The 25,419-nt window shown below is 50.8% G+C and overlaps 1 protein-coding gene across 1 annotated transcript in view; it reads right to left on the bottom strand.

The window, feature by feature from the left end:
• Positions 1–1,519: 1,519 nt before the first annotated feature.
• Positions 1,520–25,419, bottom strand: part of LOC140189301 (adenylosuccinate synthetase isozyme 2-like) — a 37,782-nt gene continuing 13,882 nt past the window's right edge. Inside the window, exons 7-13 of the mRNA XM_072245998.1 lie at positions 14,677–14,758; positions 13,663–13,789; positions 8,576–8,730; positions 8,184–8,308; positions 6,079–6,176; positions 4,108–4,257; positions 1,520–3,574 (exon numbers count right to left, since the gene is read on the bottom strand). Of these exons, the coding sequence (XP_072102099.1) occupies positions 3,522–3,574; positions 4,108–4,257; positions 6,079–6,176; positions 8,184–8,308; positions 8,576–8,730; positions 13,663–13,789; positions 14,677–14,758 (790 nt within the window). The 3' untranslated portion in view covers positions 1,520–3,521. The remainder of the gene's footprint in view (positions 3,575–4,107; positions 4,258–6,078; positions 6,177–8,183; positions 8,309–8,575; positions 8,731–13,662; positions 13,790–14,676; positions 14,759–25,419) is intronic.

The raw sequence follows: 25,419 nt of genomic DNA, 5'->3' as shown, positions 1-25,419 counted from the left end.
TGTTCCAACAACCTATAGACCCACTTTCAAGGACTCATCATCTCATGTTGAAATTTATTATTATTACTTTTTTCCTTTTGTATTTGCACACTTCGTTGACGTTTGCACAAAGGTTGAATGCCCAAGGTTGCTACGGTCTTTCTTTAATTCTGTTATGACTCTAATGCTGACTTACTGAGTGTGCCTGGAAGAAAATGAATCTCAGGGTTGTCTATGGTGACAGGTACGTACTTTGATAACACATTTACTCTGAACTTAGATAAAGAGGAATATATTCACTGGCCACTTTGTTCGATAGTTCCGGTACGTCATAAAGTGACCTCTGAGCGTATGTCTTCTGTTGCCATGGCTCACCCATTTCAAGTGTTGTGTGTTCAGAGATGCTCGTCTGCACCCCACTGTTCTAATGCCCGGTTACTTGAGTTACTGTCAGCTCGAACCAGTATGACCTCTCTCTCATTAAGGCATTTTTGCCCACAGAAGTGCCACTCACTGGATGTCTTATTTTGCTTTTCAAGAGCAGCTATCTCTTCTATTCCTGAGCTTACTTGACCAGAGTGCTCGGGGAAGGTCTGGCACTGAGTGAGCCAAGCGCATGTAGAGGTGTTAATGTGTCTAATAAATGAACTGGTTTATATTACATAACCTTTGCCTCCCTTACTGTCAAGGGCCTGTCGACCTCTGCTTTAAATATACCCAGCGACTTGGCCTCCACAGCCATCTGAGGCAAAGAATTCCACAGGGTCGCCACCCTCGGGCTGAAGAAACTCCTCCTAATCTCTGTTCTAAAGGGACATGTACTTGCGTTCTGAGCTTACAGGGAGAAGGCAGAAGAATGGGGGTTGAAAGGGGTCATAAATCAGCTATGGTGGGGCAGAATCAGCCTAATTCTGTCTTATGGGCCAGGATGCCTTTCCTCTGTGACCCGGAGCACACCTTAGAGAGGGGCAGGGAACACGAAAACAGGTCCTTCGGCCCGTCGAGTGAGTTCACAGCACCAACTTTTAGAGTTCCTTACAGACAGCGGCAGTTTGTCAGGCTGTATCAACGTTTTGCTAATGCTTCTCCCTTTTTTCACCCAACTCCCCTCTCAGACTCTTCCCCTCGCCCACACACTGGGGGGTGGGGGAGCAATTTACAGTGGGCGGATTAACAGTCGTTGGGAAGTGGGAGAGAAGCGGGGCACCCGGGAGAAACCCGCACGGTCACGGGGAGAAGGCACACGCTCTACACACAGAGAGCGCGGTGGTCATCAGAACTCAGCCCGGGTCCCTGGGGTGCTCCAGCTGGTGGAAATGCTGGCAGTCAGATTTCCCATGCCCTGTCGTGGCACAGCTGCCGAGTCTGGCCATCTGAGCATCGGCCCGTGGCAAATTTAACAGCTTTTTCGAGAACAAGCAGCCCGGAAAAGTGTTGGCTGAGAGATAAAGACCACTGGCGGTGACCGTCTCTGAACGATTCCCTGTTAAACCCATCAAGGCCGGTTGTTTTTCTTTTAGTAATAAAGATCTCAGAAATGTAAAGGGATCGTCAGTCATTTTAATAAATCTCAGTGCACTGAGTGTGGGATACAGTTCGCAGTCTCAGGCTGCCTGAGCCTCCAGTGGAATTAACAAGACATTGGCAAATGCACAGAATTAGCCTCCACGAGGGGCAATTACTTCCTGAGGTTTAACTGTGGTATGCACCCGCCATGGTTTCACGCCTGCCAACCGTGGGAACCCCCTCCTCCCTGACCGCGCGTTTGGTCAGTCCTTCCAACCTCCCCGGTGCACCCCATTTTGGCAGAAGAGCAACGGGCACAGCAGCTGGTGAGGGCAAACCAGGCCTCCCCAGGGAGACAGAAAATACTGGCACGTAGCAGCAATGCAAGTAAGAGGCTCCCTGACACACAGCCAGGCAGCAGACAGAGGGGAAAGGAAGGTAATTACTGGTGTCACCACCCAGCCCAGCCTTGGTGGGGAGGGGGGTCTTTGGTTAATTGCAAGGGAGGGGGCTGATGCTCCATGTTGCTACCTGGGGCTTCTCAAGGAGTTCATCCTGAGAGCGCCAGGGTCAGGAATGCTAGAAGCTGGATGACCTGCTTGGCATTTTAATCATATGACCACTGTGTCCCAGACAACTCGAGACTCAGTGGCCAGTAAACTGTCGGCAGATTCAGGGGTTGGTACTTGGAAGACTGGCGAGGACAACACTGACGTGGATATCTCCAGCTGCTGGAGTCAGTATCAACATAAACCTGCTAAAATAGAGACCAGGATCCGGAACTCTCCCCCACCCCCACGCACCTCCCTCTGACCCAGGGGTGACCGGTCAGTGATGGGGAACAGGAACCCTGACTGATTCCCTCTCTCTCTGACCCAGGGGTGACCGGTCAGTGATGGGGAGCAGGAACCCTGACTGATTCCCTCTCTCTCTGATCCAGGGGTGACCGGTCAGGGATTGGGGAGCAGGAACCCTGACTGATTCCCTCTCTCTCTCTGACTCAGGGGTGACCGGTCAGGGATTGGGGAGCAGGAACCGTGACTAATTCCCTCTCTCTGAACCAGGGGTGACCGGTCAGTGACGGGGAGCAGGAACCCTGGCCGATTCCTCCTCCCCTCTAACATGTGGGGGGGGGAAGAGTGGGGGGGGGAAGGGGGGGAAGAGGGGAGGGAGAGGGGGAGGGGGAAGAGGGGGGAGAGAGGGAGAGAGGGGATGGGGGAGAGAGGGGGGAGAGGGAGAGGGGGGATGGGGGAGAGAGGGGATGGGGGAGAGAGGGGATGGGGAGAGAGGGGGAGAGGGGAGGGGGAGAGGGGGAGATGGGGAGAGGGGAGGGATGGGGACAGAGAGGAGAAGGGGGAGGGGGACGGGGAGAGGGAGAGGGGAGAGAAGTGGGGAGGGGAGAGGGGGAGAGCCTGCAGCTGTCCTCTATGGCGATGCAAACACAACTCAACACCTCAGTGGAGTGAGCGAACTCCATAATGGACAAAAGAGATTTCCCAGATGCTGGAAATCTTGACCACGCACACAAAAAGCGGTGGAGGAACTCAGCAGGTCAGGCAGCATCTAGAGCGGGGAGTAAACAGTCGACGTTTTGAGCTGAGGTCCTGAAGAAGGATCTCAGCCCGAAATGTCAACTGTTTATTTCTCTCCACAGACGCGGCCCGACCTGCTGAGTTCCTCCAGCGTTTTGTGTGTGACATCACTAATAGTTCTGCCACACCACAAGTGTGATTTTTGAAATCTAAAGATACTCTCACAAAGATTGCTTCGGTTATTTGAAAAAATAAGTTATAAAAATATACCCCTGATCACACAGAGGTCTCTCTTTCTTGGTTGCTTTGAAGCTCGGTGAAGTGTCCAATGGATCAGTGTGCTTTCCGTGGGATTCTGGCCGTCGCGATCGACAACCTGGCACTGAGACAGACTGGCTTTCCATCGGCCGCTTCTCTTCAGCAGCAGTCTTGCTGTGGAGGGTCGCGAGGGGTGTGGAGTGGGGACTGGGGGGGGGGCGAGGGTCTCTGTAATTCCAGGTGTCTTCAGAACAGCTGGATCATGGACTCCCGCGATTTGCCGATTCCGACCCACTTAACTGGAGGGGAAAAGCGAGAGGGCGAGTCAGAATGTGGAACGTGACCCTGGGGAGGTACACTGGGGCAGGGTGACCGTGGCCACTCAGCCCATCAAAGGGGGAGTGGGCGGGCCTGATATCTCACCCTCCTCCCCAGCACTAGCAGCCGGCTACTCTGTACCTCAGCCGTTGGACTCAGAAGCTTTCTGGGTGACGAGCCCGGTCCTGGCTCCAGAGAGTCTGGTCTCAGTCCCCAGCCTACCCCGCTCCTCCACTTCCTCTCACCGCCTCGCTCTTCTCCACTCCCCTCAGCCGCCGACGCTCCATCCCATCCCACCTCCCGTCACAGCCCACAGCCCAACCAGCTCCCCTGACCCTGAACGCCACCCTCCAAACCCTGCCACTTCCCAACTGTTCCTCGTTCTAACCCTGTGCCCGGGCAGCGGCGGGGTAGAAGGCACGAGGGGCCGGATTCTGTGCAGCTCCGGGGAGCAGCCAGTACCAGAGCGGGGGGAGAAGTCGGGAACGTGCGCTCTCCCGGTCCCCAGACTCACTCGGCACGCCGACGTAGTCCTCGATGAACTCCACGTACTTCCTGGCGTTCTCAGGCAGCTTGCCGAGGGAACGCACGTTCTCGGTACTCTTGTTCCAGCCCGGCAGCGTCACATACTCCACCTGGACTTTATTTAGCTCCTCCTGGTTGGCTGGAGTGGAAGACAGGAGGCTGGTTAGGTCATTTAGGACTCGGGGAGCAAAATGCAGGCACGAGGCTGCCCCCTCAGCCCTCGAGCTCTACTCCGCACACACACGACCGACATGCTCGGACGTCAGCTACAAATCTGCCGACCACAACTGTCAGACGGAACACCAATCAACTTCCCAGTTCTTCACTTCATCTCTCCCCCTCCCGGTTTCAACTGTCACCTTGTGTTTCCCTCTCCCCTCCCTCGCCTTTCAGATCTACGCCTCCTCTTTTTTCTCCAGTCCCGCCCAAGGGTCTCAGCCTGAAATGTCGACTGTACTTTCCCCTGCCCCTCACAGATGCTGCCCGGCCTACTGAGTAACTCCAGTGTGTTGCTCAGGATTTCCAGCTTCGGCAGATATTCTCTTGTGGGTGGCGATGAGTTGGAGTACAGGAACGTGACAGGGCACCTGGGTGAGTGGTGCCAAAATCCACCGCCTCTCGCTCAACAGCAGCAAAACTGAAAAGAGCCGATTGCTGACTTAATGGGAAGGAAGGTGAACGGGCGCCAGTCTACACTGGGGGGGGGTCAGCAGCTTGAAATTCTCGAACAAGTGGCGCTTGCGAGCTTGATTTCAACGTTTAAGGGAAATTTGGGTAGGTACGTGGATGGGAGACGGAGCAGCTCCGCGGGAGTGGACAGCACGGACTAGATGGGCCGAAGGGCCCGTTTCTGAGCTGTACTTGAGGACAAATCATGCAAATGAATAATAATACTGAGGACGTGAGCTGTAAATTCCCTGAAAGTGAATCTGCAGCACTGAACTGAGTGAAGTTATCCATGGCGACAAAGATTTACATAGGCTAGCACATTATCGTTAGCCGGCTGGTGGCGTAGTGGCATCAGCGCCGGACTTCGGAGCGAAGGCTCCCGAGTTCGAATCCAGCCGGCTCCCTTGCGCGCTTTCCATCCATGCTGGGTTGAGCGTCGAGCTAGCACCTTGGCCTCGGAAAAATAAGGAAGCCTGCTAAAAAAAAACGCCGTAATGATGGCGTCCCGATGACTCCACTCGGAGTTAAGGGCTTTCTTCTTCAGCACATTATTGTGGGCTGAAGGCCCTGTACTCTACTCTTCTGTGACTGCCACCCAGAATCCAGGCAGGAGCATCTCAGTGCAGTACTGAGGGTGTGCCGTGCTGCCTTTCCGATGGCAAGTCCAATCGGTGTCCCAAGGAGCAGCTGCTGACTGAATGAGCTCCTCGGTTCCGGGGTCACAGCCACGGGAAGCCTTTCCTCAAAGGGCAGTGGCACGGAGGCTTTGCGGAGGGAGATCTATTGGTGACGTAAAAGGACTCAAAAGGTTTCCGGGGACGGCTGGGAACACGGAGTCAAGGTCACAATCACATCATAAGACCGTAAGACCCAATCTCTTGCCTGATCGATCAAGAACCTATCAATCTCTGCCTTAAATGTACGGAGTAGCAGGTGCGAAGTTTACGGTGGGTGGGATGGGAGATGAAGCTCGGGGGGGGTGGGTGGGTGGACAATTCCACCTCCAACGCAACCATGTGGCTCTCCCACCAGGGCTTAGGCTCGTCCTCACGCCCCAGTGACGTGTGGGGTCGGTGGGGTAATCGTCCCTCCGCGTGAGGATGAGGGATAGAAATCAGGGGGTGGGGTGAATAAAAAGGAACGGGTGTGTAGTGAACAGTACGGAGACTATCTCTGAGACAGAAAACTTGATGGGATCACTGGGACTGCAGAACTCGAGGGAAAAAATCCCCAAGTCCCAGGGACAGGACAGTAGTCTGAATCTCTTTCACACAAACACACACACACTTACCTGGAAAGTACGGGATGGTCTTCCCCTCCAGCTTGTATCCCACTCCAATCTTTATTTCCTGAAGCGTGTCCAGGATATCCAGCTTGGTCAGAGCAAGCCTGGGGGGTGGGGGGGGGGGATGGAGGTTGTAAAAGTAATCATCACATCAAAGTGCGTCACCTTGGAACAGGTCTGACACCCATAACCCATCGCAATAACTCACAACCCAGGACCCTGAGCTGGTAAACTCACAGGAACTTCATTCGAAGTACATTGATTATCAACGTATGTATACTTTATACAACCCTGAGATTTGTCTCCTTACAGGCAAAGCAAAGAAACCCAAAAGAACCCATATATAAAATATATGACCGTCAAACACCCAATGTGCAGAAAAAAAAATACATCGTGCCTGTAAATTTTTTTTTCAACTTAAAGAAAGACCGAACACCCAATGTTCAGAGAGGTAAAAAAACACATCATGCAGACAGTAACCGCAAGCAAATAGCGTTCTGAACTGAAGTGGCAGAGAGAGTCCCACAGTTTGGCACAGAGCTGAGCTGTGGAGCAGCGATCTGAACTGGACCATTCCCTCGCCTCAGGCCCCAACACCCGGAACTTTTACAATCTGGCCCCATGCCTAAATCGACATCACAACACTGAGTTCAATTGCTTCGAGATACTCTGGAGTCTGGACCCCAGCTCCGTTTTAAGGTGAGCGGAGAAAGGTTTTGCAGAGCAATAAAATGTCGTGGGTGGGTAGTTTCTCTTATTTTTCTATATTTATCTGTCCATCCGCTACACCACTGGGCAGCGTGGCGGTCAGCACAACGGTTTACAGTGCAGGCCACCCGGGTTCGATTCCCGCCACTGCTTGTGAGGAGTTTGTACGTTCTCCCCGTGACCGCGTGGGTTTCCCCCGGGTGCTCCGGTTTCCTCCCACAGTCCAAAGGTGTATCGGTTGGTGGGTTAATTGTAAATTGTCCCGTGATTAGGGTTAAATCGGGGGTTGCTGGGCGACATGGGTCAACAGGGCTGGAAGGATCTACTCCATGCTATATCTCACTCAGTCAACAGAGGGCTACGTAGGAGGGAAGAGATCGAATGATCTAAGAGAAGGTTTAGCTGTCGGCACAACATCCTGGGCCCTGTAATGTTCTATGTTCAATGACAGAGTGGTGGGTGCCTAGAATGTACTGCCAGGGTTCTGGGAGAGGCTGATACATTAGGTACAGTTCAAAGATGTATGAAAAAACGGAGGGTTATGGGCTGTGTAGGAGGGAAGGGTTAGATTGATCAAGGAGAAGGTTATAAGATCATAGTGTCCTGTACGGTTCTATGTGCTGTGGACATCACTCCTCTCTCCAGAGCACTGTCCTGCCGTTGGGCCAATTCAAGTGCTGGAAAGACTGGGTGTCGGGATCCGGGATGAGAGCCGATTTCGCTCGTTCTCCGCGATGTTCACTCCTCTCTCCCCGGTGCTGAGGCTATGAAGACTGCCCCGGCTGCTGTGCTTCGTGCCTGCCAACAGCATGAACTGACAAGCGGGGCTTTGGGGCCACTCCAGGGTTTGGACCCGAGGACTCCCCGGTCCGGTTCAGAATGCTGTTTTCACTTCAGTTGTTTGCATGATTTGTTGTTTTTTTTTGCCTTGTGCATCAAGGGTTGGTCTTTAATATTTATTATTTTTTTTCCTTTAATTGGGATCTTTCTGGTTTCTTGCTTTGTGGCTACCTGTGAGCGAGCAAATCTCAGGGTTGTATAATTTATACATTCTTTGAGAAGGAAGGTACTTGAATCTTGAAGTTCGACAGCAAAAGACACAAGGAGACGTCCAACCGTGAGACCCAAATAAAGTGGTTTTAAGGAGCGTTCCAAAAGGGAAGGAAGGGCAAAGTTATGAGGACATTCTGTAGCTGGTGTCCCATAATACTGAGGATAGTGGGTCAGTGGTGAGGAGGGCACCAGGAGTGGAGTGCGATGAGATGGGGTTACTCTGGAAGGGATGATCCAGCACAAAGGGGGCCGTGGGAAGAGCAGGGGCCTGCGACGCTACATCTTCATGGCCGAGGGGAAGTGGGAGGGCAACGCGGAGCAGAGCTAGGACAGGCTGCGCGCGGACTCACGCCGTGAAGCCGTTGATCATGTGGGCATATTTCACCAGCACCAGGTCCAGCCAGCCGCACCGCCTCCTGCGGCCCGTGGTCACCCCAAACTCCCGTCCTCGCGTCTGCAGAAGGTCGCCTATCTCCTGGAAACAAGACACAGTGCAGTCAGACCCCGGGGGGGAGGGTGAAGAGGGATGGGGTGGGGGGGGGGGGCGGGGGGAGATTGTCCTGGGGACAATAGGTCGATCAGATGTCTAGAAGTCCTGGCCCGATGGCCACCCCAGTTGTGCTGTTTGCAAACGCAAGGTGACGTGCGTCAGGGTACGCCTCGACGCACGCGCGGCACATAAACGAATCCGGACTTTTCAAGCCGCTAACCCTCTGCGGGGTGGGGGGAAACGGGCACTCACGTTGCTCTGCTCTGTAGGGAAGGCGCCAACTCCCACCCGGGTTGTGTAGGCCTTCACCACGCCATAGACTGCGCCGACGTTGCGAGGCGGGATCCCCAGCCCCGTGCAGACGCCGCCGACCGTGCAGTTCGAAGAGGTCACGAAAGGGTAGGTACCTGCAACAGACGACAACATGAGACAAAGGAGTGGCCCGTCAAGCCTGCACTGCCGCTCAGTCGTGGCAGATTTTGTTTTCTTTCCCTCTCCCCGCTCTCCTGCCTTCTCCCTGGACAACCTTCACCAGTCAGAGGCGCGGTAGCAAATGCCGCACAGACTGACCTAGGGCTGCCGACCTCATGGTCACACTCACCCGGGTTTATTGTCATCTGCACGGGTCGCTGTACGCACAGGCGCAACGAAACACTTACTTGCAGCGGCCACAAGAAAATACACACACTATTTTTACAAGGATGAACACAATTAGAACAAAGAAAAACCCACATTGCACTGAGGTAGTGATCAGGGTGGTGCCCGTAGGCTTGAGCACCGAATGGTTGAAGGGAAGTGGCTGTTCCTGAACCTGGTGGTGTGCGACTTCAGACTCCTGCACCTCCTGTACCTCAGGGCCCGGGGAGGATCTTTGAGGGAGGGTGTTGCCTTCTTGGGGCAATGGCTTTATATTTCAGAAAGGCACTCTCTACCCGGTTATGAGACGGTTGTATAGGGTGGATCTTGACCTCGTCGTGACCCTTACGCCTGATTTCACTGTGCTTTCTCTGTAACTTGATGAGGTACACCCTAGGTGACACATCATTAGTGATGTAACCTTGGGGGGTTGGGGTCTTTCAACATCAGACACACTCGCCAGGGGACCCAGCCAGGGTTGATCAGGAGGCCCTGGCTTGTGTCCCAGCAGTTTTGGTCCACGGGTCACACCTCTAGATCCACAGCCATCCGGAGGCTAGCTCAGCAGCCTCTGTGACGGTCCTGGTGGCTCTTTCCTTTGCAGCCCCCGTAACACCAAGGGGGAGAGAAGCACTTTATCCTACATTCTGTTATTGCTCGTCCCTTCTACGGTCCCAAGACACTGATGTGCTGAAGTGATCTGTACTCATGGCGTTCGGAAACAAACCTTTTCACTGTACCTCGGTACAACAGTAAAACCACTGTCGAGCACCTCCGCACCATCCGCCACAAGCGAGACTTCCCGGTGGCTAGACATTTCAATTGCCATCCCCGTTCCAAAATGTCTGTCAACGGTGTCCTCTTGTGCCAAGATGAGGCCACCCTCAAGGTGGAGGGGCACCAATCTTGTATTTCATCTGGGCACCCTCCAACCTGATGACATGAACATCGATTTCTCCTTCTGGTAAAAAAAAAGTCCACCACTTCACCCCCCTCCTTTATTGCCCCACTCTGACCTTTTACTTCTTCTCACCTGCCTAGCACCTCCTTCCCTTTCTCCTCTCCTACTTTCTCTAGCCCTCGATCTTCCCACCCACTCAGCTTCACCCATCACCTTCCAGCTAGCCTCCTTCCCCTCCCTCCCCCCATGCTTCTATTCTGGCATCTTCCCCCTTCCTTCTCGGTCCTGACAAAGGGTCTCGGCCTGAAACAGCGACTGTTTATTCATTTCCATAGCTGCTGTCTGGACCTGCTGAGTTCCTCCAGCACTTTGTGTGTGTCCCAATAGTCCAACACCATCCGCCCTGCCCTGCTGGGGGAGAAGCTGACAGCGATGCAGGTGGATGCTTCCCTGGTGTCATGGATTCTTGATTACCTGACTGGCAGACCACAGTACGTGTGCCTGCAACACGATGTGTCTGACAGAGTAATCAGCAGCACTGGGGCTCCACAGGGGACTGTCTCGTCTCCCTTTCTCTTCACCATTTACATCTCGGACTTCAACTACTGCACAGAGTCTAGGCATCTTCAGAAGTTTTCAGATGACTCTGCCATAGTTGGATGCATCAGCAAGGGAGATGAGGTTGAGTACAGGGCTACGGTAGGAAACTTTGTCACATGGTGTGAGCAGAATTATCTGCAGCTTAATGTGAAAAAGACTAAGGAGCTGGTGGTAGACCTGAGGAGAGCTAAGGTACCGGTGACCCCTGTTTCCATCCAGGGGGTCAGTGTGGACATGGTGGAGGATTACAAATACCTGGGGATACGAATTGACAATAAACTGGACTGGTCTAAGAACACTGAGGCTGTCTACAAGAAGGGTCAGAGCCGTCTCTATTTCCTGAGGAGACTGAGGTCCTTTAACATCTGCCAGATGATGCTGAGGATGTTCTACGAGTCTGTGGTGGCCAGTGCTATCATGTTTGCTGTTGTGTGCTGGGGCAGCAGGCTGAGGGTAGCAGACACCAACAGGATCAACAAACTCATTCGTAAGGCCAGTGATGTTGTAGGGATGGAACTGGACTCTTTCACGGTGGTGTCTGAAAAGAGGATGCTGTCTAAGTTGCATGTCATCTTGGACAATGTCTCCCATCCACTACATAATGTACTGGGTGGGCACAGGAGTACATTCAGCCAGAGACTCATTCCACCGAGATGCAACACAGAGCGTCATAGGAAGTCATTCCTGCCTGTGGTCATCAAACTTTACAACTCCTCCCTTGGAGGGTCAGACACCCTGAGCCGATAGGCTGGTCCTGGACTTATTTCATAATTTACATATTACTATTTAACTATTTATGGTTCTATTACTATTCATTGTTTATGGTGCAACTGTAACGAAAACCAATTTCCCCTGGGATCAATGAAGTATGACTGTGACTCTGACCAAGTGTGGCTCAACAATGACTTGTACAACTGCAATATAATGCCCCTAACTCCTAAACTGGATGCCTTGACTGATGAAACCCAGCAAGCTAAACACCTTCTTCACCACCCTGTCTACCAGCACGGCCACTTTCAGCAAACTATGCAACCTGTGCTCCCAGGTCCCCCTGTTCCACAGCCCTGCCATTCACAGGCATTCCGTTTGGAGCGACCTGTTAGCTTTCTTGTATGAAGGAGGAGAGGTTGGAAGTTTGGTGTTTGATGCCCTTGCTGCCATTTCCATGAAACGTGATCTGTTAGCTTTTTTTGTGTGAGGGAGGGTGGTGGTGGGGGGGGTTTGGGGTTTTGCCAGCATTTGTCTTTTTTTTTTGCGCGGGGGCGTGGTCGATGTTTCTCTGAACGACTTCCATGTTTGTTCTTTTATTTCGTGGCTATCTGGAGAAGACAGATCTCAGAGTTGTGTACTGCATGCACACTTAGATAATAAATGAACCTTTGAGATGCTGATCTTTTCCAATGATGCCCATTTTCCATGAGTAAATAAACATCCAAGAAGCTGCAGCTCCCATTTTGTGTGTGCGAGGGGGAGGGAGTCAATGTTCTTGTTGCGTTTCTGCTCATTTTTTTCTGCCGGGGGGGGGAAGAAGGGATTTGGGGGCCCATGTACTTGCTGTGTTTTGTGCGGGGGTGGGTAGCCGGGGGGTTGATGATCGTATTGGTGGGTTTGCTATTTACTCTTGAATTGACTTCTTTGTTCTGCGGCTACCTGGAGAAGACAGATCTCAGAGTTGTATTCTGCATACACTTTGATAATAAATGAACCTTTGAAGGCTCTAGCCGGGATGAAATGTCCAAAGTGCATTGCCTCACGCTCATCTGGTGAAATCAATTTGCCGTTCCTCAGCCCATCTCCCCAGCTGATCAAAATCTCATTATCAACAAAACCCTTAGTTTAGTATCATCAGCACACTCACTCATCTTCCCATGAATATTCACATCCAAACCAGCTTTAAGAAAGGATGTGCTGGCATTGGACAGGGTCCAGTCAGTTCACAAGAAAAACCTGGGAATGAAAGGGTTAATGTACAATGCGATGGCTCTGGCCCTGTGCTCAGGGGTTCCCAACCAAACCTGCTTAATGGTATTGGTTCACGGCATTAAAAAGGTTGGGAATCTCTGAAAAGAGGATGCTGTCTAAGTTGCATGCTATATTGGTCAATGTCTCCCATCCACAGCAGTACATTCAGCCAGAGACTCATTCCACCGAGATGCAACACAGAATGTCATAGGAAGTCATTCCTGCCTGTGCCCATCAAACTTTACAACTCCTCCCTTGGAGGGTCAGATACCCTGAGCCAATAGGCTAGTCCTGGACTTACTTCATAATTTACTGGCATAATTTACATATTACTATTTAACTATTTATGGTTTTATTACTATGTATTATTTCTGGTGCAACTGTAACGAAAACCAATTTTCCCCAGGATCAATAAAGTATGACTATGACTACAACTATGAATCCCGGGTTTAGAGGAATAAAGGGGGACCTCATTAAAGCCTATCCAATATTGAAACGCCAAGATAGAGTGGAAATGGAGGGCATGTTTTGTAGAGTGGGGAGTCTAGGACCAGAGGATACAGTCCCTTTAGAACAGAGATGGGGAGGAATTTCTTTACCCAGAGGTTGGTGAATCTGTGGAACTCATGGCCAAAGATGGCTGTGAAGGCCAAGTTGTTCGGAATTTTAAAGCTGAGGTTGATAGGTAAGGTTATGGGGAGAAGGCAGGAGAATAGGGTTAAGAAGGATAATAAATCAGCCATGATGAATTGGGGTAGCAGACTCGTTGGCAGGAATGGCCTAATTGTGCTCCTATGTCATGGTGGACGGTCATAGTCTTTTCCCCAGGGTCGGTGTCCCTCTCAACGCCATTCTCCTCTTCTCCTTAATCTTTGATGCCCTAAATAGTGCTATGTGTTTTGCTTGGGTGCTCCAGTTTCCTCGTGCGAGGGCGGCTGCAAATTGACCCCTTCTCGTGAGGGACAGGGGCCGTACGACACTCTACAATCCACTAGCCTCCCTCCGGTGAAGACCACAGGACCTTCTGCACCCTGCAGAACAAGCATTCCCATCAGATTAACCTCTCAGCTGCCCTGGTTTCTCAGTCTGCGTTGCCGAGTACTTCTGCCTGACGCGGGCTTTGCAGTACACGGGGGGCCAGCAGCTGCTTGGGAGGGATTTGATGGGGTGGCAGGGGGGAGGCAGCCACCAACAACCCCTCGTGCAGGAACAAAGCGTTTTACACGGGGCCGAGACTCACCAAAGTCGATGTCCAAAAGTGTGGCGTTTGCACCTTCCACGAGGATCTTCTTGGGCGGTCCGTGCAGGGCCTTGTACATGAAGTACACGCCATCTTTTACCAACGGCCGCACGCGCTCCGCGTAGACCTGTGGGGGAAGCGGTCAGGCGAAATAAATTAGTATACTGGTTCGTTTTTGACACATGTATAACACCCTGGAAAAAGGTTTCACTGCTAACGTAGTGGTCTTTCTGTACAAGCAGTGTTTGGGTTATGGTTAGAGATGACGGGCGCTTTGGAGGAGCATGTTTATTTCTGTTGTGTGCCTGACACCGGTGTGAGCTGGGTCTTTGTTTGGCGGGAGAGGAAGGGAGAAGACGCTGGAGAGAACCGGTCATAGGATTCAACCCAGTGGGGGACCGTGATTCGATGGAGCAAAGTGCCGAGGTGGACTGAGGATCGGTGAATATGAATTTTGGGAAGAGTTGAGTTCCAACTTGTGAACTTTTGACTGTTTAATTATAATGGGGTCCTTTTTATTTTTTCCTCCTTTTCTTTACTCACCCTTTAGTTAACTTTCATAAATATGATTCTTTTAATCGTATGCAGTGTGCTATCTGTTATTTCTTGGCACTGAGTTGTAGCAGGGTAGCAAATCACACAGAGTTTTCCCATATAATTTTCAAAGGCCTAGATAGAGTGAACATGGAGTCTCAGAACACAGGGGCGTCCCTTTAGAACGGGGGTGAGGAGGCATTTTTTTGGCCAGAATGTGGTGAAGCTGGAATTCGTTGCCCCGGACAACGGTGGAGGCCCAAGTCAATGGGTATATTTAAATGGGAGAATGATAGGTTCTTGATTAGTCAAGTCATCAGGAGAAGGCAGGACAATAGGATTGACAGGGGTAATAAACCAGCCACCATCAAATGGCGGAGTAGACCTGATGCGCCGCATGGCCTAATTCAGCTTTGATGTCTCATGGTCTAAGCTACCCTGGCTCTGCCGGTCATGGTTCAACCCCCACTCTCCACTCACCTTCAGTTTTTCCAGCTCCCCTTCGATGTCAATACTTAGCATGGGGTACATAGATCTGTACTGGTTGGCAAGCACCCTGAAGCTGCAGAGGGGACAGAAGGGCCAGAGTTAATGGCACGACACACTTCACCGGGCATACCTCTAACACCAAAGAGAACCGTACTCAGAGGAAGCCTCACACTCAGCGCGCCCAAGCACGCAAGAACCGGACTTGCACAGCACAGAAGCAGGCCATTCAGCCCAGCTCATCCATGCCAACCCACGCCAGTCCCGTTTGCCTGCCCCTCTCTGACCCTTTCCTATCCATGTACCAGTCCAAGTATCTTAACGTTGTCAACGTACCAACCTCTACCAATTCCTCTGGCAGCTTGTTCTACATACCCAACGCGCTCTGTGTGAACAAGCTGTCCCCCAAGTCCCCTTTAGTTCAATATTAGCTCAGCACAGTAAGAGTGATTAGGGAGACGGAGGAGATAGGCCTCTCACCTGGCCATCCCGACACTTTATATTCTAAATAATTCTTTCCGGCTGCCATTCTCATTGAAGCTCCAATAGACTCACTCCCTGATTGATCCTGGTCCATTCTCATGTCTTATAGATTCAGGAACAAAGTGGTTACTGAGTGTACGTTTGTGGTCTTCTGTTGCTGTAGCCCGTCCACTTCAAGCTTCGACGTGTTGTGTATTCAGAGATGCTCTTCTGCACACCACTGTTGTAACGTGTGGTTATTCGAGTTACTGTCGCCTTCCTGTCAACTCGAACCAGTCTGGCCATTCTCCTCTGACCTCTCTCATTAACAAGGCGTTTTCACCCACAGAACTGCTGCCTATAGGATGTTTTTTTCGGTTTTTTTCTGCACCATTCTCTATAAACTCTAGAGACCAGGAGATCAGCGGTTTCTGAGATACTCAAACCACCCCATCTGGCACCAACAATCATCCCACAGTCAAAGTCACATTTTCTCCCCCATTCCGACGCTCAGGCTGAGCAACAACTGAACCTCTTGACCGTGTCTGCATACATTAAGTTTCTGCCACGTGATTGACTGATTAGATATTTGCATTAATGAGCAGGTGTGCAGGTGTACCTAATAAAGTGGAAGCTGAGAACATGTTGGAGGTAGCCTGTTTTTCAAAAAAATTACCGCACTTTCATTTCTAAGACACAAATAACAGATTGGTGATGTACATGGAGCAATAGATGGAAGCAAACCAGAATAAAAGACTGACGCAAGATGGTACCAGAGCCTGGCTCTGAAAATCATACTAAGTACTTTAAAGATCCCAAATGGGAAATTATTTTGTTACAACAGTGACGTTTAAACACAAAAGATTCTGCAGATGCTGCAAATCCAGAGCAACACACACAATATCTTGGAGGAACTCAGCAGGCAAGGCAGCATTCACGGAGAGGAATAAACAGTCAACGTTTCAGACCAAGACCCTTCATCAGGACTAGAAAGGAGGGGGAAGAAGCCCGAATAAGAAGTTGGGGGGGTGGGAGGGTGGGGAAGGACTACAAGCAGGCAGGTGATGGGTGAGACCAGGTGACTGGGGTGGGGGGGGGTGTGGAATGGGACTTATTGCAAGCTGCTCCTGGCTGGTCTACCCACTATTTCTATAATCATTATCCTATTCTTCACAATACACTGTGTAACGATCTGATCTGTATTGCACTCAGAGGCTGAGGGGAGATCTGATAGAGGTTTATAAGATTATGAGAGGTCAATGTCCTCAGCTCCTAGTCCATTCTATATACAAAAGCCATTTCTGTGTTCGGACTGTAGTGTGGTGACGGGGGCCGGGCTGCACAAGTCAAGTAAAGATTGGGAGACCGCTTCACTGAGGCGGCACTCAGGATGCAGGAGCGGAACCTTATATTGTTTGGGTAGCCTCCAACCTGACGGCACCGACATCAATTCCTTGAACTTCCGGTAAATACACCCCCTCTCCTTCACTATGCCCCGTCCCTGTTTCCCTCTCTCACCTCATTTCCTTACCTGCCTATCACCTCCCTCTGGTGCTCCTCTCCCTTTTCTTTCTTCCATGGCCTCCTGTCCTCTCCTATCAGATTCCCCCTTCTCCATCTCGTTCACAAATCAACTTCCAAGCTCTTTACATCAACCCCCCTCCCCCACCGGTTTCACATATCACCTGCCCCCTCGTACTTCGTCTTGCCCCCCCCCCACCTTCTTATTCTAGAATATTCTCCTCCTTCCTTTCCAGCCCCGGCTCGAAACGTCGACTGGCCCGCAGCGTCTTGTGCGTGTTGCTTTGGACCTCCAGCAGGTTTTCTCGTGTTCCAGATGAAGTGTGACTCAGGAACGAGTGTGAGGTTTCAGAGTCTGGTTAATGGGCGATGACACTCTGACCATTCTCTTTTATCCATATGCTTCGTGATTTTATAAACCTCTACCCAAGTCACCCCACAGCCCTCCTCCGCTCTAGGGAATAATAAACAGTAACATTACTACTCGGTGCAAAGTTAATTTGGACAACCGCTGACCTAGCAGCCTCGGCAGTAACCCAGTAACATCAGTGGGCCAGCAGACCATTTCATTCCCAGATAGTCACTAAACACGGAGGGAGGAATACTGAGCCCCATTATTGTCCTTGAAATGGAGCTGAGGGCTCCACACCATTGATGTGATAGAACGGAGCCTTGGTGAATCACGTCTTGAGACAGTTCGGCAACCCCACTGCCTTGGATCTGAGGCAGATCCTCTGCAATACCGGAATTTGACACATTCCAGTGACAGATTCTTCACCAATGTAACTCTACTGACTGGCAGGCAGAGCGTGGTAGGAGGAAAGTATAGGGGAGGGAGGGGGAGGATGTGAGAGGTAGAGGTTTTCTTTTCAGAGAGTGGTGAGTGCCAGGGACGGTGGTACAGGCAGCTACACAATGGACATTTAAAAGAACGAACCGAGCTATTGGGCAAAACCAATGCGGTCTACAACATCCAATGCAAATATTACATCGGCCAAACTGAGAGATAACTACCTACAAGAATCCTATCAATTGGTTGTCAAGTGGCATGACCACCTCTCCCTGGTCTCTACCCATGAAGACCAAGAGGGGCACAAATTTCACTGGGTATCAGTGAAAGTCATGGCGCAAGAAAGCATGCGGCGTGCAAGGGAATTCCTAGAAGCGTGGTTTTCCACAAACAATTCTGTAAACAAACACACAGACCTGGATCCCATTTATGAGCCAATGTGGGCACAATTCCAGACCACGGAGCACAAAGCCGCGATGAGAATTCCTCCCCACCTCACAATGACATCCAGTACATAAAAGCCAATCGTTCGCTGGACACACCACACAATCAACACTGCCACGATCACGTCACCCCGCACAGTGACAAAACGCTTGCAAGTATGTTGCCAAGATCGGAGAACAACTCAACCCACTCACATTTAAACGACTCCTAAACAGTCACATGGGTGATAGAAAACTGGAGGGAAGGGTTAGATTGATCTTAAGAGCAGGTTGAAAGGTCCGCACAATGTCGTAGGCTAAAAGGCTTTTACTGTGCAGTAGTTCTATGTATAACTTTACACACCCAGTGGCCACTATATCAGGTATCTCCTGTACCTAATAAAGTGGCCACTGAGTGTATGTTCATGGTCTGCTGCTGCAGCCCGTCCACTTCAAGGTTCGACATGTTGTGCGCCCAGAGATGCTCTTGTGCACACACGGTCACTTGAGTTGCTGTCGCCTTCTTGTCAGCTTGAGCCAGTCTGGCCATCCCCCTCCGACTCCCTCATTACAAGGCCTCAGAACCGCCGCCCACTGCATTTTTTTTTGCTTTTCCTGCCATTTTCTATAAACTCCAGAGGCTGCTGTGCGTGAGAATCCCAGGAGATTGGCACCTTCTGAGATACTCAAACCACCCTGTCTGGCACCAACAATCATTCCACAGTCAAAGTCACTCAGATCACATTTCTTCTGTTTGGTCTGAATGCCAACTGAACCTCTTGACCACGCCTGCAGGCTTTTCATGCATTGAGTTGCTGCCACGTGATTGGCTGATTAGTATGTGCATTAATAAGCAGGTGTAGAGGTGGGCCTCTAACAAAGTGGCTATCACGCAAGCCAGTCTCCTTCCTGAATTGCCCTTACACTGACTGGGCTGCTGAGAGTCAGCCATGTTGGTGGGTCAAACGGGAACAGAGGCAGCAGACTCCCTTCCCTAGAGTACATTTGTAAAGCAAGTGGGCTTTTTAAAACAAGTAGTGGTTACCTGCTCACCCTCGTGAGAGAAACGAGAGGTACAGGGCAAAGAGGAGTTTCCAGGCCACTGGTGAAATGAGAGGACTCCGGACAAAGACAGCCACACAGTGGTGCAACCGGATCCACTGCCTCACACCTCCAGAGACGCGGGTTCGATACCAGCCTCCGGCATTGTCTGTGTGGAATACAGACCAGCACAGCACACAGAGACATGCCTGTCAACCTACCACTGAGCCACAATTAGAGAATAAGGGGTAGGCCATTTAGAACGGAGTTGAGGAAAAACTTTCTCACACAGAGAGTTGTGGATCTGTGGAATGCTCTGCCCCTGAAGGCAGTGGAGGCCAATTCTCTGGATGTTTCAAAAAAGAGTTAGATAGAGCTCTTAATGATAGCGGCGTCAAGGGATATGGGGAGAAGGCAGGAACGGGGTACTGATTGTGGATGATCAGCCATGATCACAGTGAATGGCGGTGCTGGCTCAAAGGGCCGAATGGCCTACTCCTGCGCCTATTATCTATTGAGCTAAACTAATCCCCTCTGCCAACACAATGTCCATGTCCCTCCATTCTCTCCACTGTCACACGTCTAAGAGCCTCCTAAGTGCCTCTATCACGTTTGCCTCCACTACCACCCCTGGCAGGACTACCACACTCTGTGTAAAAATAAAACCTCCTTTGAACTTGTCTCCTCTCATCTTAAATACATGCCCCCTTAGATATTTGCACCACGGGAGAAAAGAAAGTCGGCTGTCTATGCCTCTCATAATCTTATAAACTTCAATCAAGACTCTCCTCAGCCTCTTTCGTTCCAGAGAAAACAACCCAAGTCTATCCAACCACAATGCCCTCTGATGCTCGCCTGAGCCTCCACATCCTTCCTGTAACGGGGTAACCAGAATCAAAATCAATACTCCAGATATGGCCCAACTCATCATCATGTGTCGTGTCGTATGACATGGCTAATCATGGTCTTGACCACAATTGATCTTGGCAGATTCTACAGAAGTGGCTTGCCACTGTCTTCTTATAACATATATAACCATATAACAATTACAGCACGGAAACAGGCCATCTCGGCCCTTCTAGTCCGCGCTGAACTCTTACTCTCACCTAGTCCCACCGACCTGCACTCAGCCCATAACCCTCCATTCCTTTCCTGTCCATATATCTATCCAATTTAACTTTAAACGACAACATCGAACCTGCCTCAACCACTTCTGCTGGAAGCTCGTTCCACACAGCTACCACTCTCTGAGTAAAGAAGTTCCCCCTCATGTTACCCCTAAACTTTTGTCCTTTAACTCTCAACTCATGTCCTCTTGTTTGAATCTTCCCCACTCTCAATGGAAAAAGCCTATCCATGTCAACTCTATCAATCCCCCTCATAATTTTAAACACCTCCATCAAGTCCCCCCTCACCCTTCTACGCTCCAAAGAATAAAGACCTAACTTGTTCAACCTTTCTCTGTAACTTAGGAGATGAAACCCAGGCAACATTTTAGTAAACCTCCTCTGTACTCTCTAAACTTTATTGACATGGGTCAGACCGTCTCTATTTCCTGAGGAGACTGAGGTCCTTTAACATCCGCCGGACGATGCGGAGGATGTTCTACGAGTCTGTGGTGGCCAGTGCTATCATGTTTGCTGTTGTGTACTGGGGCAGCAGGCTGAGGGTGGCAGACACCAGCAGAATCAACAAACTCATTTGTAAGGCCAGTGATGTTGTGGGGATGGAACTGGACTCTCTCACAGTGGTGTCTGAAAAGAGGATGCTGTCTAAGTTGCATGCCATCTTGGTCAATGTCTCCCATCCACTACATAATGTACTGGGTGGGCACAGGAGTACATTCAGCCAGAGACTTATTCCACCGAGATGCAGCACAGAGCGTCATAGGAAGTCATTCCTGCCTGTGGCCATCAAACTTTACAACTCCTCCCTTGGAGGGTCAGACATCCTGAGCCAATAGGCTGGTCCTGGACTTACTTCATAATTTACTGGTATAATTTACATATTACTATTTAACTATTTATGGTTCTATTACCATTTATTATTTATGGAGCAACTGTAACGAAAACCAATTTCCCCCAGGATTAATAAAGTATGACTATGACTAATTCGGTGACCAGAACTGTACACAATACTCCTAATTTGGCCTCACCAATGCCTTATACAATTTCAACATTACAGTGTTGGGACAGTGTCTTACAAGATGGGTGACCCCCTCCCCACCCCCCAGGCATTATCAATAAACTTCAGAGAATTGTTTGCCTGGTGTCAGTGGTCGCATAACCAGGACTTGTGATGTGCACCGGCGGCTCATACGACCATCCACCACCTGCTCCCATGGGTTCATGTGACCCTGATCGAGGGGCTAAGCAGGGGCTACACCTCGCCCAAGGGTGACCTGCAGGCTAGCAGAAGGAAGGAGCACCTCACACCTCCTTTTGTTAGGGATCCATCTCTACCCTGCCACCCTGTGGCCCAACTAAAGTTTTATGAAGCTTCAACGCAACTTCCCAACTCAAACTCAGTGCCTTGACAAATAACGGCAAGCACGTCGTACACCTTCATTATCAACCTTTCAACCTGTGCAGCCACGTTCAGGGAGCCATGGACTTGGATTTCAAGATCCTTAAGGATGTCTGGATTAAACTCCACCTGCCACTTCTCTGCCCATATCGGTGCGGATCGATATCCCACTGTATCTTTTGGCAACCACCCACACCACCACCAAACTTTGTATCGTCTGAGAACTTAACACCCCCACCAATCGGCGCGCGCTGCTCTCCGGTGAAATGATATCGTATCTGTTAAATAGGGGCCGTGGACAATTCTGATTTGATGGAGACAGACATGAAAGCACAGAGGAACATCTGGAGAAATTTCTGAAATGCCAGTTCACTGCCGCTGCTACTGTGCGATCGAGAATCTCCGGAGGGAAGGCCCCAAAATCCTCGGCTTTGCCTGCTGCTGGCGACCGAGGCTGAGGTCAAAGTGTTCGGATAGAGATGGTGTTCGGTACTCGGTGTCGGAGGGCTGATCAGAGCTCGAAGCTTTCGGACGGCTCAGAGTCGGACTGTGGTTGGGTATGGCAGGGAGAGTTTTCTTCCTTCTCCCGTCTGCGTGAGATGTGGGACTTTCGAGAGACATTGAACTTTTTTACTGTGCCCATGGCCTGTTCTTCATCAAGTTATGGTGCTATTGCACTGTTGTAACTATATGTTATAATTATGTGGTTCATGTTACTTTTTCAGTCTCGGTCTGTCCTGTGTTTTCTGATATCACACCGGAAGAATATTGTATCATTTCTTAATGCATGCATTACAATAAAAGAGGACTGCGTGTCCTCATAATCTAATCTGTAAGTTCATCTAGGTCATTTATACACGATGAACAGCAGAGGTTCCTTGCGGAACACCACCAGTTACAAACCTCCCACCAAAATCAGTCCTACCGGCCACTACCCCGTCTCCTATGAGCAGCTTAATTCTGAATCCCACCAACCAATTACGGATCCCATGCACCTTAATCCTCTGGATGAACGTCCCGTGAGGGACCTTTCTTTCTCCCTGGTTGCAGCGGCCAGAGCAGAAGGGAGGAGCTGGCAGCCATTTAAGAAATGTTTTCAATTAAGAGCTCATTTTTCCAGTTACAGCGCCAGAGCAGCAGAGGGGAGGAGCCGACAGCTTTTCTTTGAAAAAACTGTTTTTCTATGTAGGTATAGAAAGGAAGCAGTCTCTCCGGCCAAGGGTCCATTTTTGGCAGTGGCCTTGCTTGGGTTGCAAGTGCCGTGGCTGAGCACCAACCATGACGCTTTAGTTAAGAGTGGGTCAGAGCGGCCAAGGACTTCCTTAGGATTACTCTCCGCATTAGAGTGGCTGGGACGGCAATTTGGGCAATGACATGCAGACCCTGACAGATGTGGAGGCGGGGGGACGGAAAGACAGAGACCACTGGTGTCCTCAGTTACTTCATCCGTAGGAAGTGCGCCCAGCTGTGGCTCCTGACTCACCGTGTGAAGGAACGGGAGCTGGACAGCAACGAAACTAAAGTCGGCTGGAATGCTGAGGATCAGACCTGGTCTCAATATATCGATGCAGTCACAAAGAAGGCAAGACAGCGGCTATATTTCATTAGGAGTTGGAGAAGATTTGTCACCAAAAACACTGGCAAGTTTTTGCAGATATACAGTGGACAGCATTCTGACTGGCTACATCATCGGGGAGGCCTTCTGCACAGAATCAAAATAAGCTGCAGTGAGTTGTAAACTCAGTCAGCTCCATCACGGGCACCACCTTCCGAAGCATCCAGGGCATCTTCGAGGAGCGATGTCTTAGGAAGGCGGCGTCCATCATTAAGGACCCCATCACCCAGGACATGCCCTCTTCTCATTGCTACCATCAGGAAGGAGATACAGGAGCCTGAAGGCACACATTCAACGATTCAGGAACAGCTTCTTCCCCTCTGCCATGCGATTCCTGAATAGGCATTGAACCCATGAACACTACCTCACTACTTTTTTAACTATTTAGTATACATATCTACTGTTATGTGTTTTTTCTCTGCTATTACACATTGCAATGTACTGCTGCATTTCTTGCAAGGGCAGCAAATCTGGCAACAGTTGCCGGTGATATTCAACCGGGTTCCGATAGCAGTTAGAGCGAAGCGGTTACACCTCGGATGCTGGCAGCAGACGGACGGTGAGCACCAGGAAGAGACTGAGTGAGCAAGCGGATAATGCAAGATTGCCCTGGCACCATTCCTCTCATCCCTTGGACACTGCTGGATGGCGGTGGGGGGTGAGAAACGACCTGCTGGGGCTGAGTAGCAGTGCCGGGCCCTTGCCAACGAGACCAGTTCCGAGGCTCAGCAGGGAAGGGTAGAGCACAAAACACAGAAGATTCTGCAAACGCCAGAAATCCAGAGCAACACGGCAGGTCAGGCAGCATCTATCAAAAGCCGATGTTTCGGGCCGACACCCTTCGTCGGGACTGGGGTGGAAGTGGGGCAGAAGCCAGAATAAGAAAGTGCTGGGTCAGGGGCGGGGGGGGGGGGTAGAGGAAGGAGTACAAGCCGGCAGTTGATAGGTGAGACCAGGTCGGTGGTGGGGGGGGGGGGGGGAGAGAAGAAGGTAGGTAGATGGGTGTGAAGTGAGAAACTGGGAGGTGATTCCTTCCCCTTCCCCCACCTTCTTATTCTTCTTCCTGGTGAGGGGCCTCAGCCCGAAACGCCGACAGTTTTCTCCCCTCCATAGATGCTGCCTGACTGGCCAAGTTTCTCCAGCATCTTGTGCGTGCTGTTAGCGAGTAACAGACAGGATGGGATGGAGAGACAGGTCAAAGGGTCTTGTAGGAGTGTTAGGGGTATTAGAACATGGATCGTTATACAAAACTATAATGTTGTGGTTGAGATGGTCAAGACTGGATAAGTAATGTTCCAAGATGTTGATATTTCAGAGAGTGAGGTAAAGGGGAGGGGAGTGGGGGGGAATAACATTGTTCTCAGAGGGACACTGAGAATAGGACTCGGATGGGACTGCCCAATTGCCACCAGGACACTGAGAAGGACAGGCAGGAAGATCAGGGGGAAGGTATAACAACAACAGGATTGTCGTGGGTGACCTCTGCTGGCTGCCCCACGGCAGGACAGAGAGATTTTTAAATAGATGAGCTTTGTTTGTCACACGCACACCGAGACACACGCTGAAATACTTCGTTTTGCACAACAACCGACACGGTCCCAGACGCGCTGGCGGCAGCCTGCGAGTGTCGCCACGCTTCCGGTGCCAACGCAGCTTGCCCTCGACTAACGCTGACCTGCACGACCCTGGAATGGGGGGAGGAAACCCACGCGGCCAACACGGGGAGAACGAGCAAGCTCCTCGCGCACAGCAGCGGGCATTAAAGCCAGCGGCGTAAAACCTTGCGCCAGCTGCTGCCGTGCCACCCTGAGGAGGAAGCTTTGCGGAGAGTACAAAAGATCAACAGGATGTGGCTATGAGGAAAGGTTGGACCAGAGCGTTGGCGGGGAGGTTTATAAAAATCATAAGAGGCACAGATAGGGTAGATAGTCAAGACAGAAATTTCAAGAGCACAGCTGAAGGTAAGGGGAGCAGGTGTGGATAGGAATTTAAAGGAGGTGTGCGGAACTCACAAAGCGGTAGGTGAGTGGTAATGAGGTGGTAGAAGCAGGTATCATATAGTGGCATTTACGATAGACATTCAGGGCATGCAGGGGTATATTTCGCATGCAGGCAGGTGGGGTTAGTTTAATTCGGACTCATGGTTGGCACAGTCATGATGGGCAGAAGGGCCTGTTCTCTCGTTCCACGTGACAAGCTGTTAAAGCTACTCATCTGGTTCACTGCCGTTCTCCCGGGAAATGAAGTCGGCCCCTCCAGCCGTGATACCAGATCCACGTCCCTGAAGATGAGTCAACCCCGTGATGTCTAAATGTCTGACGCCGCCCAAGCCAAGAGCAGCAGAGGTACGGGGGGGGGGG

Source organism: Mobula birostris, chromosome 28, assembly GCF_030028105.1.
Source record: "Mobula birostris isolate sMobBir1 chromosome 28, sMobBir1.hap1, whole genome shotgun sequence".
Lineage (NCBI taxonomy): Eukaryota > Metazoa > Chordata > Chondrichthyes > Myliobatiformes > Myliobatidae > Mobula > Mobula birostris.
This window is presented reverse-complemented; position numbering and strand designations above follow the sequence as displayed.